Source organism: Prionailurus viverrinus, chromosome A3, assembly GCF_022837055.1.
Source record: "Prionailurus viverrinus isolate Anna chromosome A3, UM_Priviv_1.0, whole genome shotgun sequence".
Classification (NCBI taxonomy): domain Eukaryota; kingdom Metazoa; phylum Chordata; class Mammalia; order Carnivora; family Felidae; genus Prionailurus; species Prionailurus viverrinus.
The window spans coordinates 79,419,841-79,442,281 of record NC_062563.1 but is presented as its reverse complement, the minus strand read 5'-3'; the positions used below and the strand labels follow the sequence as shown (position 1 = coordinate 79,442,281).

At 38.1% G+C, this 22,441-nt stretch overlaps 1 protein-coding gene across 3 annotated transcripts in view; it reads right to left on the bottom strand.

Annotated features, from left to right (window-relative positions):
• Positions 1-21,594, bottom strand: part of REL (REL proto-oncogene, NF-kB subunit) — a 43,387-nt gene extending 21,793 nt beyond the window's left edge. For 2 of the 3 annotated variants that reach the window (XR_007150703.1, XM_047851423.1), the window contains exons 1-4: positions 21,244-21,594; positions 10,725-10,867; positions 10,087-10,235; positions 4,947-5,038 (exon numbers count right to left, since the gene is read on the bottom strand). Coding sequence is in view for 2 of the 3 variants with exons in the window: in XM_047851423.1 (XP_047707379.1) it covers positions 4,947-5,038; positions 10,087-10,235; positions 10,725-10,867; positions 21,244-21,253 (394 nt within the window). In the remaining variant the exon portion in view is untranslated. The remainder of the gene's footprint in view (positions 1-4,946; positions 5,039-10,086; positions 10,236-10,724; positions 10,868-21,243) is intronic. The other variant, XM_047851422.1, reaches the window with a different exon arrangement.
• Between the last annotated feature and the right edge of the window lie 847 nt (positions 21,595-22,441).

Sequence of the window (22,441 nt, the reverse complement as noted above, 5' to 3'; positions counted from 1 at the left end):
GTAGTTAAGATGCATAACTTACTGTATATAAATAGGAAACTTTTACCTCAAGGCACTTGGTTGTGAAGATATTTGTTTTAACAGTAATATAAATATACGGTTTAGGTACCAAAGTGACATATAAGCAAGTTCCGTCATAGATCCTGTCCACAATGAGCATAAAATTCATCTCATAAAACAACTGCTGGAGAATTAAATAATCCAACAGATGTCACAAAGATTTTCATGACCAATTGCTGAGTGACTGGTAGAATTAGGGGGATATTACCTTGGGCTCAACAGAGCTAAAAAGGCTTTCAGGGCATTTCAGATAAGGAAACAACTTGGATATTTTTGGTAGACAAGTACAAACAAGGTGTGTTCACTCATTCATTTGTTCATTTTCCCTTTCAGCAAATTTTAATTAAGCCCCTACCATGTGCCACACACTAGACTGTGTGTTAGAGATACATAGAAGACAGTCCTTCACAGCCTCGGGAATCAGTGAGGGAGAAACACACAAAGGCATAGCAAATCATATTGGAAAGATGTACAACATTTTCAGAAAACAATACTTTTCTCTGTGGCAAGGTCACAGAAAGCTTCAAAGAGGCAACCTTTAAACTTGAAGGATGAGCAGGAAGAATTTACTAGGTAGATCAGGGCATTCCACGTAAGGGCATTGCGTATATAAAGGCACAGTAGCAAGAAAGAATGTGGCTCTTCTAACACGGCAAAATATTTCAGATGGCAAAAACAAAGCACATATGTGTGCGCTCAGTGTTAGAGGAAGGAGGGACAGGAAGTCAAAGCAGAGGATGCAAGCCAGAGAAGAAGTTGGAATGGAAAACAAGGATCAGATGATCAAAGGCTTCGAATGCTATAAGTGAGAAGTTGAATCTAGCAAGTAGATCAGAGTTTCTCAAAGCGTGGTCCATGGATGGCTTGCACCAGAATCATCTATGGAAGAGATATTCAAATTGTTGTTTGGGACTCAGTGGTCATAAAATTAATTTGGTGGTTGGATAAGCATTTTCTTTTTTAAATTTTAATTTCACTTAATTAACATGCAGTGCTATATTAGTTTCAGGTGTACAATATAGCGATTCAACACTTCCATACATCACCTGGTGCTCGCCATGGCAAGTGTGCTCCTTAATCCCCATCACCTATTTCACCCATCCCCCCACACACCTCCCCTCTGATAACCATCCATCTGTTCCCTAGAGTTAAGAGTCTGTTTCTTGGTTTGCCTCTTTCTCTTTTTTTTTCCCTTTGCTCATTTGTTTTGTTTCTTAAATTCCACATGAGTGAAATCATATGGTATTTGTCTTTCTCTGAGTTATTTCGCTTAGCATTATAATCTAGTTCCACCCATGTCAATGCATATGGCAAGATTTCATTCTTTTTTATGGCTAAATAATATTCCATCGTGTATATATAGCATTCTTTATCCATTCATCAATCAATGGGAATTTGGGATGTTTCCTTGTCTTGGCTATTGTAAATAATGCCACTATAAACATAGAGGTGGATGTGGATAGACATTTTTAGTAAGAGTTTGGGACCCATTGGTTATAAAATTAATTCAGTGGGTTAGAAAAGCATTTTCTTTAAAAAAAGAGAAAAAGAAGAGAAAAAGAAATGGAATGCAAAGGCATGGAATAGAGTAAACTGCATGTAGTAAGAACAGTGCTTTATGTATGTATGTATGTGTGCATATGTATGTATTGGTGGAGAAATGAGCTATTTCTTCTGTGAGTCACAGTCAAGTAAGTTAAGAAACATGGAGCTAGAGGTTTCTCAAAACAGCATCCCAGACCCCATGCTAGACCTAGCAAATCAGTGGGAATATGACCTGGAATCCACATTTTTAGCAAGTATGAAGTATATTTTTGAGAACCACTGCTGAAAATTATTTGGAGCCACTGAATTCCTATTGTTTTAGAAGGATATTTTTGCATGCAGAGTGTATAAACTGCTTGGAGGATATTAAGAACAGAGGCAGGAACACAAGTTTAGGGGCTATCAGCAACAGTCCAGCTATAAATGACATAAGTTTACATTCCTACAATGGTAGTGAGAAAAATGGAGAAGATGGTGGAGAAATGGTTAGGGTAGGTGACCAAAAGAGTTTTGCTGGAATAGCGAGGGGTTCATGAAGAGGAGCAGTGGAAGAGAAGGCAGGAAAGATATGCTGGAGCTACATGTGGAAGACTTTCAATTTAGGGCCATTTAGTTTTTAAACTTTTAAAGGAGCCATTTCAATGTTTTAATCAGAATAATATGCTAAAGCACTATTCTAAGAAGATTATTCTACTGGGGTGTGGGGGGAGGAGATTACTACAATTCAAATTGTGAGATGGTAGGTCCCTAAACTAAAGAGGGAGCAAAAGGGCTATGGGGAAGAAAGGGATGTTACAAAAAACTAAATAACAACCAAAAGCACAAATACTGTGAAGGCTCAACCGGCAGGGTTGCTCCCTTCCCCAAATCTAAATCCACCTAGGCAGTGCAGTAGAGAGAGGATCGTGAGCCTGGTAGCCAGGCTACCTGTGTTCAAATCCCAGTACCATCACTTACCAACTATATGACCTTGAGAAAACTACTTAATTTTTCTATCCCTTCATTTCCTTATTTATAAAATGGAGATAACAACAATAGTCCCTACCTCATAGGCTGTTATAAGAATTAAATGAAATAAGGGGTGCCTGGCTGGATGAGTCAGAAGAACATGTGACTCTTCATCTTGGGGTTGTGAGTTCCAGCCCCACGTTGGGGGTAGAGATTATTTAAATAAATAAAGAAGTAAAGAAACTTTTAAAAATTAAAAAATAAATTTAATGAAATAATATGTAACGCACTTATTTTGTACTAGGAACTACTCTGAGTGCTATATGAGTGTTATTAACATCATGCCTGGTTCTGGATTGGTGTAAAAAAACAAAAACAAAAAAACCTAATAAACGTCTAGAAGGCCCATCTACATTTTCCTTTTTTGCTTTTCCACTGGAGTCAGATCCAGACTTGAATTCCAGCTCTGCCATTTGCTACACGACTTGGGAAAATTAAATAACCACAGCTTTGGAATTCTCTTCTGAAAAGTGCCATTACAATGATTAAGTAAATAGCATACATAGGCACCTAACATTTACTTCTTGACATACAAAAAGTACTTAATAAATGGTAGCTATTATTTATGATCTCCTTGTTTTGTGCTACATTTCCCTGTTTTATACTACATCTAAACTTAGACGGACTCTTTAATTTATAAGTTTTGGCTTTTACTTGAGTAATGAAAATGAGCAGACTCTTGACCCAGAAATTTTCCACTTTTGAAAATTTATCCTAAGGAAATAATCACACAAGAACTCAAAGTATATATATTCAATGGAGTTGGGTTTTTTTTTAATAAAATGAAAACCTAAACGCTCATTAACAGATGGCTAGATAAACAAATTATGGTCTGTCCAAACAATAGAGTACTCTGTTAAAAAGTAAAATAGATTCAAAAGTACTAACATGGAAAGATATTTAAGATCTATTCCTAAGTACAAAGAAAGAAGCAGTAGCAGTATAGCATGATTCCATTATATAAAAAAATATATATGTATATTTGTGTATATTCACTTATATTATTTATATATATTTATTTACTGTTTAGTGGATTTTGCTGGGGATGGCACTATCTGGAATAGTGCAACTGTAAGCACCCTGTATTATTTTAATAGGTAAATGACTACAGCATGCTAAATGTCGGCATCCTACCCTACAGTAGTCACCACTATAAAAACTACGAAATGATAAGCTGCTAAACTAGGGAGACAGCTATGCATATATAAAGGAAATTCTAGAAAAATACACATCAAATTTACCAGTCGTCTCCTCTGATGAGGAAGGCTGAAGGGGACTTTTGCTTTTAGCATTATACTAAATAGTATGAAAAATAAAGACTAGGGAAAAGAGATGCAGACCTTATGATTCATACAAACACCACACTTGGCTATGAACATATTCCTTAACTTCACTTCACATCCCTTAAATTATTTTTATACATCCAGGAAAAACAAACAACCAACAATATAAGGATGTCTTTTTTTTTTTTAAGTTCATTTATTTATTTTGAAAGAAAGAGACAGAGTTCATGAAACCAGGAGTGCCAGAGAGAGAGAGCACCTCCTGGGCGAGAGAGAAAGAGAGAGGGGGGGGGGGGGGAATCCCACGGGGCTCGATCTGAGCCAGAACCAAGAGTTGGGCACTTAACCAACTGAGCTACCCAGATGCCCCAACAATATCAGGATGTCTTAAATATGACAGAGAAATGTATTCTTTGAAAATTGTATAGTCGTTCAATTCCTGAATTATGCTTATTTAAGTAGCTGCAGAAGACTTACAATGGAGACTAACTGTAGTGTAGGATGCCAGCATTTATCTATCCAAACAACACAGAGTGCTTATAATTGCCAGGCATTACACCGCATCACTCCATCCCTAACAAAACCTACTAACCAGTAAATATCTAGCCTTATATATAAATATACTAATGAAAATATTTTGTATAGCTTCTACTATTTCTATACATCTTCTTCCACACTGGGATTATATCTTATAACCACAGTGCCTATTCAACATTCAGAAAAGGTAATGTATACTATCTGCTGGGGTGGCAAAAGGAAGGCCACATTCAAAAAGAATCAGAACATTTTTGAGGTTTTCTGATAGAAAACAATGGCACTTTCCACTGATACCAGAAAGCCCTGTCTGCCAAAGAATTTTTTTTTTTCCAACACTATGAAAGATTTTAAATATTCTTCATTCTTCAGATACAGGTATACGCTAACAAGTAGAAAAGTGAACATGGAACTTAAGGTAGCTCTTAAAGCACAGGTTTGAGATACAAATAGAATTCACTAACACAAATAGGTCAATACCCAAATAACAGAAATGATTATACCAAGCATACTTACCATTGAAAGGATTGATTCCTGCCCTTATTCTTGATATAATAGCTTCTTTTACTTCTTTTTTCTTTACACATCGAATACCCAAATTTTGAAAACTAGAAGGAAAACAGAACTTTCAAACTGCTTTACAGTTAAATACAAAGACATATAAATGAGGTTTTACCGAAAGATACTGCAAAAATCAAGCATATATCCTATACCTACGTCAAATATACCAGAATAGATGAAGATTAACAGGAAAGTGACACCACAAAGCTAAAACTGACCTCCCGAACAAAAAAGTTGTAAAAAGATGTCCATAAGCTGAAGCCCACAGGTATGTTTTATTAAGCCCATAAAAGTGTCACCTACCTTAAATAAAAAAACAAATGCGCACAGTTAACAATCAAGTTAACTGAATATAAATATATGGATTTCTGGCTTCTCTTCAACATTCTAAAGGTCTGGCAACAGTAGACTGGCACAGAAACACCTGGCTAGAGCTGAGCACCTGCAGCCCCACTTATGCAGGGCTCTCCAATTTACTATAGTGCCTGCTAGTCCTCTTATCCCTGATCCATTCCACAGACATTTGATTTCTGAGCCCTGACTTCACTGCTAGTAGCAATGGAATATGTTTTATGCTATATTATATGAAGCTATAATAATCATTCATAAGAAAACACTGAAACATTTTAAATTAGAAAGTTGTTTAATGTGAATAATATTTAACAAAAGTTTTAAAATGTCATTTATGGAAAACTTCTCAATAGCTACAAATATTACTAATTTGCATATTGTAGCATAGATGGTGGAGGGGGGAACTCCCCTACCACCACCAGTCATACTTGTTCCCACATGGAAAAACCATGACATCATTAAAGCTGGGTGGGTGTGAATAAGGAAGCAAAACTTGGTTATAATAACATTACTATTTGTTCAAACTTCATAACAGCACTTTGCAACAGGAGGCTGCCTGCCTTGTTTGCCCTTCTCCATGCTCATGCTGTCTTATGTTCCTGCTCTTCACCTTCACCATACTTGTGATTTTGTTAGCACCTAAGATACCTTTGACATTTCTTTCCTCTGCTTCCAATAATTAAAAAATAAATCTGGAATACGTAATCCCTTCTCAAAACCCTGAAACCATAATCCTCTTCCTCAAAAGTATTCTACTTCTTTGAAAGATTCATAGCTTGGTTCTCATTTTTCTTTGACAAAAATTTTAATGAATGAAATTTTGGATTCTTACTCTGTACCAAAACTGTCTGGAAAGTTATGGGGACATACAATCCCTCCCCTCATGCAGCTCACAGTCTAGCGCGGGGGCTGACAAACTATTGCCCCCAGACCATATCTGGCCCACCACCTGTTTTTGCAAACACAGATTTTTTGGAACACAGACAAGCCAATTTGTTTACATATTGTCTAGGCATGCTTTCATGCTACAAGAGAATTGAGCAGTTTCAACACAGACCATATGGCCTGCAAAGCCTAAACTATTTACTATCTGGCTCTTTACAGAGAAAGTTTGCTGACCTCTAGTCTAGTGAAGCAGATATAGAAGTATTAAATAATCACATGCAAAAGACAAATGCTGGGGCACCTGGGTGGCTCAGTCAGTTACGCATTCGACTTTGGCTCACGTCATGATCTCATGGTTCACGAGTTTGAGCCCTGCAGCGGGCTCTGTGCTGACAGCTCCAAGCCTGGAGCCTGCTTCAGATTCTGTGTCTCCCTCTCTCTCTGTCCCTCCCCTCCTCACACTCTGTCTGTCTCTCTCTCTCAAAAATAAATAAAAATATTAAAAATAATAACAATGATAATAAAATAAAAAAACAAAAGACAAATGCTAAACTGAAATCCTAACAAATTTGATAAGGGGGACATACACTTTGTCATAGGAGCCTTTGATGGGAGAGACTTGATCAATTCTGGATGGACAAACAGGTTTATTGTATGAACTGATACTTAATATAAACAGAAACGAAGTAGGGGAAGAGAAGAGTAAAGTGACTTCAGGCAGGAGGAACAGAACAAGCAAAGGTCCCTACAGAAGAGCATTGTAAACACAGCAAACTAAAGGAAGGCCTCTATGACTGGAGTATAAAGTTCAAGGAAAGCACAGTATAATGGCAGGCTACAAATACAAGGAGACCATGCGGACCTCACAGGCCAATAAGGAATGCTGTCCTTATTCCAAGAGCCACATAAAGCCATTAAAATATTTTAAATGGGGATTTGACATTCAGATTTGTATTTGAAAAGCTCACTCTGAATGAATTAACTTAACTTTTACAAAAGATCACTTTGGCTAAAGTGGAGAACAGACTTGGGGAGCAGGGGGGAGAGGGGGAGTACAAAAAGATGCAAGCAGACGAGTCAGGAGGCTATTCTGGCAGCTTACATTTAGACTACAGGTAGTGTGGTGGTGATGGAGGTCACTGAGGAAAGTGCATAGATTCAAGAACTATTTAAGAAATACTAGTTAATGCATTCAAAGTATGCATCTGTGGGAGGGGTGTCATGGATGATACCCAAGTTTGGGGCTTTTATAGCAACCACTGAGATAAGGCACATTGGAAGAAGCACTGAGAAAAAAGTATGATCATGGTACAATCACGGTCTTGGGAATACTCTATTTGAGGTATTTTGATATTTACAAGAATATGTCAAAAAGACAATGGGACTAAATACCATTCTCCACTGAAAGGAACCAGGGCTCCTTAGAAAAAAACTGATTTCAGAGCTGGGGCAAGAAAAGTACAAGTAAGTCTTGAACACTTTGCTGTGTCAGAAAGTAAAAAAATAAGTGCTCAAAGAGAGATGGGAACATATCAAAAGGACATAGGAAACAGGCTGAAGGGGCTTGCATTGGTCAAATATGGGTCAACCCGAACATCAAAATAATAATAATGCCAATAATGGACTACAGTACAGTGTATATAAGAATCCATGGGGCTACAGTGCTATTTTTTTTTTTTTAATAGGAAAGGGGAAAAAGGGAAAGTTTTTCTTTACAATAGAATGCTGATTAACATCACCAATGGAAAACACTAATATCCCATGTCTCCTGAAGGGATATTTTGAGAACAACATAGCAGCACCTCTGTAGATTTCTCATCCAAATTGTTTCGGGTTAACATGAATGTATTATTCGTGTTACTAACATGAATATAAACCAGCAACCATTCAGACTAATCCACACTGAACACAATCTTCAAAACAGCCCAGACTCTTCAAAAATGTTAATGTCACGAAAGACCAAAAAAGACTGGGAAACTGTTCTGAATTAAGGGAGATTTTAATAATCATGACAACTTAAATAATCATGACAAGGGGCGCCTGGGTGGCGCAGTCGGTTAAGCGTCCGACTTCAGCCAGGTCACGATCTCCCGGTCCGTGAGTTCGAGCCCCGCGTCAGGCTCTGGGCTGATGGCTCGGAGCCTGGAGCCTGTTTCCGATTCTGTGTCTCCCTCTCTCTCTTCCCCTCCCCCGTTCATGCTCTGTCTCTCTCTGTCCCAAAAATAAATAAAAACGTTGAAAAAAAAAATAATCATGACAAGTAAATACAATATGTGATCCTTAAACCTGGATTGGGGGGATAAACAGGACAGCCATAAAGGGCACTGTTGAACATAACCAAGATAGTCCAAAAATTTAACTGCCTGTAACTAAGATCGAGAAAAGCAAGAAGTAAAACAGGAGAGGTTATTTTCACAGAAATCAAGAAATAAGAATGTTCTAAGAAAGGAAGGGTCCACAGTGTAAAATGGCATTGGGAGGTCAAATAATATAAATAGGAAATATTTCTTGCCACATGTGTATTATTAATTATTTTTGGTTTATGTTGTTATTGTGAGAGGAATATTTTTAAGTATATTTTCTAGGAGCGCCAGGATGGCTCAGTCAGTTGAGCATCCGACTTCAGCTCAGATCATGATCTCACAGTCTGTGAGTTCGAGCCCCGCATCGGGCTCTGTGCTGACAGCTTGCAGCCTGGAGCCTGCTTCAGATTCTGTGTCTCCCTCTCTCTCTGCCCCTCCCTTGCTCATGCTCTGTCTCTCTTTGTCTCAAAAATAAATAAAAACATTAAAAATAATAATAAATTTAAAGTACATTTTCTAAATAGTCACTACTAATACAAAAGGAGGCTAGTAACATTTTCCCTGTTGTAATTAGGTTCATTTTTTCCCCAAAGGCAATATATGTTCATCACAAAAACGAACTATAGAATAAACACAAGTTAAAAGAAAAATAGAAAACCCCACAATCTTACCCACCAAGAGACAACTACTATTAATACCAAGTATATGTACACATACATTTTTTAAAAAAATATATTTTTAATCACATATTGTTTTAAAACCAATTTATCTTACATAGTGTGAATATCTTTCTATATAAAGAGATATTTGCAATGTTATATTTAATGCCTGGATGTACCAGTTTATTTAACTAGTCCCTCCCTGTTTATTACTTCAATTGCTTCAAACTTTTTACTTTCACTAACAAAGCTGCAATGAATATCACTATAGTTAAATTAAGCTTAATTGTTTCCTGAGGATAAACTCCTAGAAACAGAATTGCCGGTTCAAGAGACATTCATATTTTTCAGGTTTTTCCTATGTTAAAGTGCATCCCAGAAGGATTTTATTAATTTGTACTCTCACCAACATGATAATGGACCCATCTTGTGGCAGCCTCACCAATACCAAAGTATTAAATGATTTTTTTTATCTTAGAATTACTATTGTATGTTACTTTTATAACCTGTCCTTTTCTAAATAATAATTCCAGTTTTCCAGTTAATTTTCTCATATTTGGTGATTTTTAACTGTTAATGAAAGGACAAAGTAACATATATGAAAGAAAACCTTTCATAAATTGTTCAAACTAAGAAAGAAAATCACAGCATGAAATAATTTTATGTATACCTTCAGTAACAATAAGTATTCCTGCTACCATCATGGGCTGTCCACTAGTAAAGAATAAAAGGGTGGTTCTAAGCAAATGGTAAGAAAATTTAAAGGTACACTATAGTAAGTAAAAGTAGAATGAGAAGTTACTCTATTCTGCTAAAAAATAACAGATGTACATGCATAGTAAACAGAGCATCCCATGCTTATCCTATTCCTGAAGAGATCTGTGACTGTGTACTTACAACAAGGGTCTGCGTTCTTGTCCAAACTCTGCTTCATAGTAGCCATCTCGGCAGTCTTTTCCTACTAAATCATGAGGATGAGGTTTATATGGGTCGTTCTTTGTTACTAATGTAATTCTCACTTTTCCCTTTCCATAATAGTTCATAATCTGAAAAAGGGGGAAATTAAAGATATAATCCATAAATTTATCTCATTAAGAATTGATCTACTAAATGAGAGTTGAATATATATAATGCAGTTAGCACCAGATAAATAAAGTCCAGTTGACTGGCAAATGCAGTTTCGATGAAACTTTCCAGAGAATACCAGAAGGGAAGAATTTACCTCTCAGTTCTTTGGAGTACTATTTTCTGCATTAATTTCAATTGGTCACATAATCTGATTCTGCCCATATTCCTTTTAAAACAAGTTATACCGTAATATTATCATGGAGCATGAGAAAACACCTGAATGTTGGGCCACCGAATGCCAGGCTTTTCTGTTCACTGTCATACCATAAATACCCCTTCAAAGTATATATTTAAGCCACAGTAGAAATGACAGCACATTGTGAAGAAACTGGGTCTTTAATGTAATTGCTATAGCTAAAATATGAAGCAATTAAGAGTTAGGTACACACAGGAAAATGGTCTATTACCTGGATAGATGGGTATGTTCGGTTGTTGTCTGTGCTGTGCTCCCCTGGAATGCTGCCTGCTGACCGCCCTTCACATTTGTATCTAAAACGCATTCCCCTCTGCCTGGGCTGTTCAATTATCTCTATACATGGGTTATACCCACCTGGAAATTTGAAAAAGAGGGAGAGTGAAATTAGAATAGCAGTAATAATGGATTTAACCATTTTGTTTCTTTCAAAACAGCAGACTAAAAATTTTTCCCTCCCAATATTAAAGTTGAAATGCAATTACCCAAGGTTGAATGGTAAAGGCACCTTCTTCTCCCACTCATAATTAACATAATGCTAACACAAATCACTCAAATCATATTTATTAGGTAGCACTCTACCATTTAATATCTACAGCTATGCCAGTGTGAAGTTCTGAGATACCCACTTCAGAGATATCCACTTCTCATATGAGAACAAGTAGAAGGGTTTCCTTCAAGATTCCCACAGAAGGGTCAAGAAGATAGTCTTCAGAAGTGCAATATCATACTCCAAAAGTGAGTTTAACTGCTTGATTTTGCATTAGACTCTTACCAGTACTAAAAGACGGCTAATTGAAAATGAAAATACAGGGGCACCTGGGTGGCTCTGTCGGTTAAGCATCCAACTTCAGCTCCGGTCATGATCTCACGGTTTTGAGTTCCAGCCCCATGTTGGACTCTGTGCTGACAGCTGAGAGCCTAGAGCCTGCTTTGAATGCTGTGTCTCCTTCTCCCTCTCTCCCCTCACCCCCACACGCTCACTCACTCTTGCTCTCTCTCAAAAATTAACATTAAAAAGAAAGAAAAATAAGAAACTGAAAATGCATTTAAATCCTTGCAGAAGGATATGTTTTTTAAATATCTCCATTGGAATCTTAAAGGATTGATACATAGTACATCCAAACAAATTCCAGAAGTGATTTTAAGCTCACCACAATTTTCAATCAGTTCCATCTAAACCTTTACTAAAGTATGAGACACAACAGAGGAAAAGAAAATAATTACTTACTTTCTATAAAAATGTCATTTAAAACATGCAACTTTATGCTGACTGAAAGAAACCAGACCAAAAGAGCACATACTGTAGGACTCCATTTATATAAAACTCTAGAATATATGAACTAACTATAATCAAAGAAAGCAGAACACTGATCACCTAAGAACAGGGGTGTGGAGTGGATGAGGAAACTTGGGGGATGATGGATATGTTAATTATCTTGACTGTGATCATGATTCTTAGAGTCGTATTTCTTTTTTTAATTTTTTTTTTTCTTTCAACGTTTATTTATTTTTGGGACAGAGAGAGACAGAGCATGAACGGGGGAGGGGCAGAGAGAGAGGGAGACACAGAATCGGAAACAGGCTCCAGGCTCTGAGCCATCAGCCCAGAGCCTGACGCGGGGCTCGAACTCCCGGACCGCGAGATCGTGACCTGGCTGAAGTTGGACGCTTAACTGACTGCACCACCCAGGCGCCCCTAGAGTCGTATTTCTATGTCAAAAGTTATCAAACTGCATACTTCAAACATGTGTAATTTATCATACATTAATTATATGTCAATAGAGCTGCCCTAGAACACGTGCATGTTTGTTTACCCCCTCTTATGATCCATATTGTGGAAATGAAAGCTCAGTGGAGACACTCAAGTGTGCTTACAAGTAGGGTACTTAGCAATGTGTCTTTACTTCAGGGAGGTAAAGACGTCTTCCATTAAAAAAAATTCCCTCAATCAGCTTACTGACTTTTAAATTCCCACAATTAGATAATCAATTTCTTTGACTAAAGACTTATCTTCTGTTAGAATGCAAGAAAACTCTTCAAAAGGGTAACACAATGGGTCTTCCCAGTGCAGTATGAGGAAGAGGTCTTGTGAGTCCTACTTAGTCCTATCTTAATAGCAAACACACTGGAAATGTTGTATCTTATAAGTCTCCTACTCTATAAAATGTGAATAATAATAACAGCACCTACTTCATTGGGTTGTTGTGAGGATTAGAGGTAATGTGTGTTCGGTTCTTACCAAGTAACACACCTATAAGAAATACTCAATACATGTTGTCTACTATTATTAATTTCAAATGCTTTCTTGAAAACAATGATTTTATAGTGATACCATGATTTTATAACAACTGGTACTTTCAAGACTTTGGAAAACAATGAGGCAGCGGCGCCTGGGTGGCTCAGTCGGTTAAGCAGCCGACTTCCGCTCGGGTCATGATCTCACGGTCCGTGAGTTCGAGCCCCGCGTTGGGCTCTGTGCTGACAGCTCAGAGTCTGGAGCCTGTTTCAGATTCTGTGTCTCCCTCTCTCTGACCCTTCCCCGTTCATGCTCTGTCTCTGTCTCAAAAATAAACATTAAAAAAAAAACTTAAAAAAAAAATGAGGCAAACAACACAAATTATTAGACTATAGGAGAGTCCAACAAAACAAAATTTTGTTTATGCTAACAAATTGTGCATAAAATGACAGTAAGAGCAAAAGAGTCAGACATGCCTGTGTTAAAGGAAAAAGAACTAATGAAGCAAAAAAGGGTGGAGAGAGCAGAGGGGGAAGGGAGAAAGGTAGGCATTCAGCAGGGAGTCCAAAGTCGTGGCAGCACAGAAAAGAAAGTTTAAGAATCACCAATATAACCATAATGAACGTGTAATACACTTTCACCTTTAGAACCAAATGCCAGAGTACACTGGGGATTTGGATTTCCTTCTGAGTGACAAAGAATCAATGAATGGTTTTGTGCAGGGGAACCATATGATCAGACTGACATTTTAGAGTAAGAATTCTGATGGCAGTGGACAGATTGGAAAGAAAGGAGAAAGCATGATGATCAGTTCAGAGGCTGTTATGCTACTGTGCCCAATGATGAGGGCACGTCTGACATATGGTCGTGATAACAAGGATGAAGGATTATTGAAAACATAAAATTAACACTCCTTGGTGACTGAACATTAGGGTTAAGAGCAAGTAAAGAATCACTGAGGCTCCACAGTTTCTACTTTGGGTTACTGAATGAAGTGTTAATGTTACCTTTAATTAATTGGTTGGTTCAGACTCCTGTTTGAATTTACTACCTATTTGTTTAGGCAAAAGACAAAGAGCCAGGGAAAACGGACTTTAACCTAATCTTGTTCCTAACACTTATTTCAATTTTACTGAAAAATGTAAGGCATGCAGATGAGTGTTTCAACTTCACATATTTCAAATAACTCAAATTCACATTTCAGTTTCAAATATTTCATATCCTTCTATATTATTGAAGGAGTATTTGAAAATAAAGTACATTTTCCTCTCAATACTCAACAATATTTTAAAGTGATATATAAAATAATTTATGTGGTTGAACTAAAGGTCAAATAAATCCCTGCCCACTATTTATTTAAAGGTGGTTGGTGGGAAGTTGATATAGAATTACATCATTAATGGTAAGTGGCTAACTTTTGGGAGATGAGTGTGAGTAAAAGTGCTAGTTAGGCTCATAGTGATTTTTCAAATATTTCATTGGTTACACAACACTACCTTAAAGTAGAAAGCGTTTTTGAAAAAAGGCTATAGACAAGAAAAGAGCAGTTGCTGAAAGATTAAAATAATTTTTAAAAATGTGAAATTATAAAAATGAAAAATATTAGTTATCATATAACATCAAGTACTTAAAACCCTTTGAAATCCATTCTTCCTATTGAAGAAGCTCTTTATTGGTTAAAAAAAAAACAAACAAAAGTCTCATGAGCAACCAACAGTTTATTAGAATATTCTACATTCCCCCAGCTGGAAATAATCTCCCCCTCCTCTAATTTGCCATAGTATTTTGTTTATGACAATTATTCCAAATTACTATAATTAAGGGGAGACTCACTGTTTTATTTCTTCTTGAAAAAAAGCAACTTGTTTTATTTCATCAAGTTACTGGTCTTATTTCTTTTCAAGCTACTTGAAGGCAAGAATTGTGACGTATTCATCAGTGCCTTATACACTGATATTCGGTAAACATCTGGAGAATGAATAACTGAAAATCTAAAAATCTTTTTGTTCGTGTAAGTTACACAAACATTGAAGGATCATACTGATGATCCTTCAGTAGGTTTCCCTACTAAGGAAAAAAACCAGTGCTTTGTGGGTACCAGAACTGCTACACTTTTCTAATCTTCATACTTATTTACAGTCTAATTTATCTGTATTTATGATTTAAAACTACTTCCCAACTATAAATCACTTATATCACGCATCAGTACAGTGTACCAGTTATTTCCTTCCTCAGTGCTCTGTCTTAAAATGCCACTCTCCTGAAAAAAGTGCTGAAATGTAGTCATCTATGGAGTGGAAGAAGGTAAAATATCAATGAGGGAATTGTAGGGAAAATAAGTACTCTCAACTAAGATTATCTCAAATCACTACAGTTTTGAAAAGTTGAAATTTCTTTTAAGTAGTTCTTGATTACTGCACTTTTCTTTAACCAATACTATACAAAAGCTAGGGTTGACCCCTGCATTTTGAACAATATTGTAAAACATCTGAAATATAGCCAAAATATTTGCAAGATATATTCATGGTTTTTTTTGCACTTAGGCAAAAAAAAGGGTGCTATTTGAGTTTTTAAGATAAAAAAAAAATTACATTGTGGGGTGCCTAAGTAGGTCAGTCAGTTAAGTGGCCAGTCCTGATTTCACCTCAGGTCATGATCTCATGGTTCGTGGGTTCAAGTCCCTCATGGGGTCCTGTGCCGGCAGCAAGGAGCCTGCTTGAAATTCTGTCTTCTTCTCTCTCTCTGCCCCTCCCCCACTTGCACACACACTCTCTCAAAAATAAATTAACTTAAAAAAAATTTTTTTAATTACATTGAAATAAAAGTTAAAAATGGAGCTTTAATTGTCAGAAATAGACACCTTAACTAAAACCTTATAGCCAGCACTGGGAACCAGTGTTAATTGTTCAGTAAAAAGTTAACTACAGTAATTATAACACTGTTTTAAAGTACTCTTATATATATTCTTATTTGATCCTCTCAACTTTAATCATCATAAAAACAGAACAGGAATTATTATCCCATTTTATAGATGCTAAAGCTCAACATTATGAAGTTAAAAGAAATTATAAATGACATTAGCAAATATGATAGCTGGGATCCCAATGGATCAAATTAAAAAACAAACAAACAAAAAAACCCAAGCATAAAAACCACTGGGGGTAAAGTTACAATAACTGATTACAGCAAATAACCTAAAATAAATGCAACTTAATTTAAGAAGATAATGCATCTTGGTATAGGGAAGTCAGTATTTAGATCCAATGAAATTCCTGGAACAGAGTTCAGAGTGGGGGTATGTATCAGAATTACCTAGGAAGCTTTTCCAAAAAACATACACGCCCTGATCCCACCTGTGATCTGAATAGAAACAGAAATCTTTAAAGCCCCAACATATTTCTGAAAAAGACTTCCAAACCATTCTAACACACTACTGATTAAGAACCACTGCCCTAAAACATAAAGAAGCAGAAACAATGCACATATCTAGAGAGCAGTCCAAAAATTCATATACAAGTATGAGCTGGGTGATAGACAAACTAGGCAGAGGAATTCTGACAACTTCTAAGTCTTCTTTCTCTCCCAGTCTAAGAAGCTTAGCCAAATATAAGCAAGGGAAAAAGGCATTATGATGGGATGGTCTCCAATCACAGCGATCTATTTAAAAGGTAAACTGTTTGCAAAACTAATATTTTAACTATCATTAGTAAGACTCGTTACAATACAGCAAGCAAATGATAACACACTAAAATGTCAACACCACAGCTGAGAATAACTGACTACAGACCGCATCTCTCTTACAGAAGTAATGGATAACAGACTGCCTGAGAGTCAAAGGAGGAAATGGAGCTAACAATATACACTTTTCTAAATATCACCTTCACTCACTTTGGAGAAAAAGAAAAGATTTGTCATTCCTCAAACCTAGGAACCCAACTGAATTGTGGTGATAATCTTCTCTACCTTAAGACACACGTGAGCTTTTCCGTTTCTTCCTAATTATGATCAAAATTTAGAGTTACCATTTCTCACATAGAATGGCATTCAGTTAACAAAGGGGCAAAGAAAACTTAAGCCTATTCCCACAGGATAGAAAGAGAATAACACAGAAGGTGCAAAAGAAATCAAATGAAGGATAAGTTATATCAATCATTAGCAAAAGGACAGTTTATCTACTAAGAAATTTTTTATTTACTTTCTTTTCAGAATGTTCAGTATCATTTAAGTGGACAACAGAGAGAGAAAAGATACACTGCCTCCAAACATCACTGTTAAATTCTTCTCCCCTAGTTTAAAAATACAGAAAACCATTTCAAATTGTTTAAAAGTAAATGGGTAGTCTTATATATTCTTGAAAGACTATTTTCTATCTAGCATCTGTTCTAGCCTATTATTGTAAGTTTTTAAGGTTTCACAGAATTCTAGAATGTCAGGATACTCAAACTATCTCTAGAAAGTCCCATTTCCTAGAGGTCTGGGTCCCCAAACAGCTCCACTACATAAGAAAACTAACATTGATGGGTATTTATGGGTTCCTAAAAACAAGCCTTTATAATTATTATTCTCTCATTTTTATCTCACAGAGTAGCAGAACTGGAATAAAACCAGCTTCATTATGGGCTAAAGTCCAGATTTATTCCAATATCTGAGGCTGACTCGGAAATGGGCCTTAAGAATCCAAGTAAGGACAGTTTTGGATGTGTATTTGACTGATGTATGCAGCATAAGGTAAATAAAAGATGTAAGAGTTGTAAGTGCTAGAGATTTCACTGTGTTGGGGGGCGGGGAGGATTTCGAAAAAAATTTTAACTTCTGGGATGAAAAAGTAGAGAAATATTTAAAATCTGTCCCAGATTACTCAGGTATTTAATTAAATTGAAAATAAATGGCAATACCAAATCACCTGTCTTGATTAAGACTGCCAGATTTAGGGGCACCTAGGTGACTCAATCAGTTAAGCGACTGACTCTTCGTTTCCGCTCAGGTCATGATCTCACAGTATGTGGGATCAAACCCCACGGATGGGCTCTGTGCTGACAGCACTGAGCCTGCTTGGGATTTCTGTATCTTCACTCTCTGCCCCTTACACCGCTTGTGCGCGCATGCTCTTTTTCAAAATAAATAAATAAATAAATATATATTTTTAAAAAGCCTGCCAAATTTAAAACTAAACATTACAGGATGCCAATTTTAAAAAGTATTAAACAAATATTGACTGGTTTTTAGTATAAGTATGTCCCATGCAAGTATTTGGGTCATGTGCCTACAAACACAATCCTTTGCAGAGAACGCAGATGAGAGAAGGACAGGACAAAAGGAAATGCTGAGCCTCCTAAGTTGTATTTGGGAAAGATACTACACACACCCCAGATGGTACCAATTATGATTCATCATGATTCCTCCCTAGCCATTTCACTCACTCAGTGCCTTCACTCTATCATACCACTTCATTCTGTCAGCACCTTCATTCTTTCATACCACTATTGTCTCTACGTTTTCATGGGTGGCAAGTCTGAAACAGCCTTCGTGTTTACAGTGTGCAGTCTTCTACTTAAAAAAGTCATTTGCTTTAGTTGCCAATTCCAGCTTCCAGCTTTATCGTTAAAGATTAAGTTGCATCATACCTACACTGATTTTTTTTCCCCTTACTCAAGAGAAATACTTATAGTTCTCTTGAAACTCACACCACAGAGTTGGAAGTATTGTGGCTTACAAAAACAACTTCTTCATGTACTTCCTATTGTATGACACAACAGAACTATACTTAAGAAAACTGTGAATAAAAATCAATTATCTAAATATTAAAACATATTTTACCAAAGACAGTACTGCTTATTAGGAAACAGACCTAGGTGTGCATAAGAGCATTCCGTACTTTCTACTGGAACAATGAGAAGCCTTAGGTTCAGACATAAAATAGCTAATTTTGCTTATGTTAAGCACAACAGAATCATAAATATACAAGAGTAATGACTGCCTACGCATACCCTAAGTGGACAAGGAACATTCTTCTTAGCAATACCTGTTCTAATTAATTGTGCCAAAAGACAGAAAAATCAACGCGTTAAAAACAAGCAAACAAACAAACAAACAAGCAATAAAGACAACTTAATAGAACCTGATCTGTGAAATCCTAAATAATTAATTTGGTAATTTACCTGAACAAAATTTAGAATCATAAACATATCAAAGTCCCAGTTACTCATGGTACTTATATAATTTTGCCTATGAGATTATGATCTCCTACTTTTACGTGATACAGATAACATATGCAACTACCCATACCTATTTACATATGACATCCGGTGAGAAATAAAGACATGGTCTAAAGTGCTTGGTAATCAATAAAAATACTTTTTGAGGTTCCAATACTACCTTACTACAAATAATCTAAACTAAACAAAGATAAACTAAGCAAAAATTTTTCTCCTATTACTCTTTCGGTTCAATTACTGTTTCAAAACAGGAAAAGAATTTGTAATTATTGCATCTTTTTCTATAAGGCCTTTACAGGTGATTAAGGAAAATATACCCAGACTCCTTTTTAAAAATTTCCTTGGCAGTTTTCAAACAACTGAATTCCAATTTAAATAACTTGTTATATTTTATTTTTATTTATTTACTTAATTTATTTATTTTTGAGAGAAAGAGTACTAGTGAGGGGAGGAGCAGAGGGAGAGAGGGAGACACAGAATTCGAAGCAGGTTTCAGGCTCTGAAATGTCAGCACAGAGCCCAACGAGGGGCTAGAACCCACCAACCATGAGATCATGACCTGAGCGGAAGTTGGACGCTTAACCAACTGAGTCATCCAGGCACCCCAAATAACTTGTTATATTTTAAATAGTCCCATTTTAATGCAACTCCAGAAAAGGCAAAAAACAAAAAACAAAAAAACAGAAAACAAACAAAAACAAAAAAAGAGATAACTGCTCTACAGCTTTCTATTCCTTTAAATTTCTTCCCCTTCAATTTAGGGAATCAGCTCTCACAACAGCACAAAATACAGTGCCATTAAACAAATTCAAATTGTATCGTCTTCCTGAATGCTGTGGGGCTTACGCTACCCTCTGTGTAAATGGTTCTTTTCTCCCTTGTAATTAGAAGTATTGTATTCAAGCCACATATTAACGAATTTTGTGTAAGTTGACAGCAGTCTGACCTTTTTTATTTATAATGCTCACCTTTACTACTTTCACACAAAATCTTTCTGGTAACCAATAATAAATTAGCCAAATATTTCAGATCATCTTTGCATTTTCATTCTAAATGTGCTTTGAAGTTATAAATTTACAAAATTATCTTAAAGTTTGGGGTCACTGAAGTGGGTAAAGAGAAAGTTGAAATATTTTAAACTACACTTGTATTCTCACATGAAAACCACAGACAAAGTGAAATCAAATGTCATGTGAACCACCCCAATTTCCTTTTCGGCCTACAGCAGTAGCTATGGCATTGTTCTGCTCAACCCTTAAAAAAAATCCTTTAATGCTTTCTACTTCCTCTTCTCTGCTAGATATCAACCTTCTGAGGGTCACTGAATCAGGGACTTGGGAGGACGCGGGTCAAGCAAAAACAAGGTCCCCTCTTCTGCCACTTAGTACAGCGCTAACTTAATACTATCGATAAGGCCTCCCAGCCTTGCTCAAGCTGCTCCCTCTGCCGGGAAACGTCCTCATGAACCTTGCCAGCATCCTGTAAAGGTCCAACTGGAACAATCTACTCGATTTACTTCCCTTTAGGTTACAAACAGATCTAAACCACGGCTACTTGAGGGAATACTTGAGACTCCCTCCCCTGTCCTCTAACCTGTTTTTTGATAAAGCCGTTTCCCTCCAAAGCAAGAAATGGACGCATCTATTAACTGAAAATCAGTTTCTACATTAGTGATGCACAGTTTTCATTCCTGCTCCTATTTTAAAAGCACCGGTGTTTTAATACTCCTTTCCAATAAAGAAAAAAAATGACTTTTCCGTAAAACAGAAAGTACGCGCTTTAGAGTAGAAACTATCCACTTTGTTCAAGCAACGTTTCCACTTAAAAGCTGTTGGGATACCACTGGTGACTTTTAAAGCCGCACCACATTTTGTACAACTGTCAACACATCAGTGATCACCTCTCGGCACTTGATGAAATTAAACTTTAAAAAAAAAGTAGCGCACTCCTGAGGTCTGAAGCTTCTTCATTCCTGTTCTAAAATATAACACCACCATTTCGACATAAAACAACTTCTAAATACGAGAACTATCCGTCCTCCTTTATTTAGGTAATTGTTACTTCCCTAATCCTAAAATCAAATCGTTGGCATCAAATTACAGAGCGTGACTTTGGTTTCGCACGCAAACCTTGAACCGGGGAACTTGTTAAAGGCTGACAATTTGCCAGATGAGACGATTTTAAAGACATAACGCGCACAACCAAAACTGGGACCCCCGAAACTCGGACGTCCGGAGGAGCTCCTTCCCCCGGTCCGGACCCGCGCCTGGAACACTCACCGGAGGCCATGGCTCCGCTCACCGCGCCGCCCGCTCCAAGCGTCCAGACCCGAGACCTCCGCGATCAGCCCGCGTCGGTCCGGCGGCCGACGGACTCTGCCGACCGGACCCCCTGTTCCCCTGACCACCCCCCGGGGCCTCCTCCTCCTTCCCGCCCTCCTAGGAGTTTGCGGCTCACACCTTCCCACCCCCTTAATTCTCGCGTTGCGATCACCCAGAGTCGCCCTTCCTAGGCGAGATAGCCAGGGGTAGGGGGCGGAGCGCCGCCAGAGCCCCAGGCCGGCCAGGCCGAGGGGCGGGCAGCTAGTAGAGGGGATTTCCCGCGGCTGACGTAGACCCCCACCCCCACCCCCGCACCGCCTGCCCCGGGGGCGGAGAGGCGGGGCGTCCCGGAGGCCCGCGCTCCGCCCCGCCCCTACCCCGCGCCCCGCCCCCTGCAGCCGAGGGCTTTGAGACTGGGTCTGGACAGTGGGAGGCGGGATCTTCGGGAGCGCGGGGAACGCTGGGAGCCGGGCGGTGACTGTTTTGATCGTGCGACAGCCGCCGGCTCGGAAGAAATCCCCCTCCTCCAGGTTGTTCTGAGGCGCGTGGTTTAAAGTTCAGAAGAGGGTGGGAAGGTGCGGTGACGTCCAGGGGGCCGGCCGCACCGGAGCACTTGGGGGCGGGCCGGGCAGTGAAGTGGGGCTGGCTCTCCGGGGCCCCGGGGGACGGCGGCCGGGGTTTTCGATGGGTGGTTCCCCGCCTCTTTCCAACTTCGCACATGCAAATCTTCGCCCCCGCGTCGGCGGGCGGTGTGCTGATGAGCCTTGGAGAGGAAGTGCGGAAGCGCTGTCGCCTGTATTCATTTGTAATTCACGTATTTGCATTTGGGGACCCCCGCAACCTGATTTTCCTCCATTCCGTTTGAATTGCGAGGGCTCTGTCAGCTTTACCTACTAAAACTTTTTCAGCTGTTAAGATCCTCACTGCGAGTTCGTTGCCTCTTAACGCAGTGTGCTCGAGATTAGTGAGGTAAACTCTATCCTGGGATTTGACAGATACCCACGAGGAGAGGGGGAGTGAAACACACGTTTAGTGTGTGGAGGCAGTGTGGTATAACTCTGTTTCGTTCGAGTGCTAAGAACCTCCTTGTGTGTCCGTTTATTTACCTCATTTAAAACGTATTATTGTCCTAATTTTGTAAATGAGGTTAATAGGG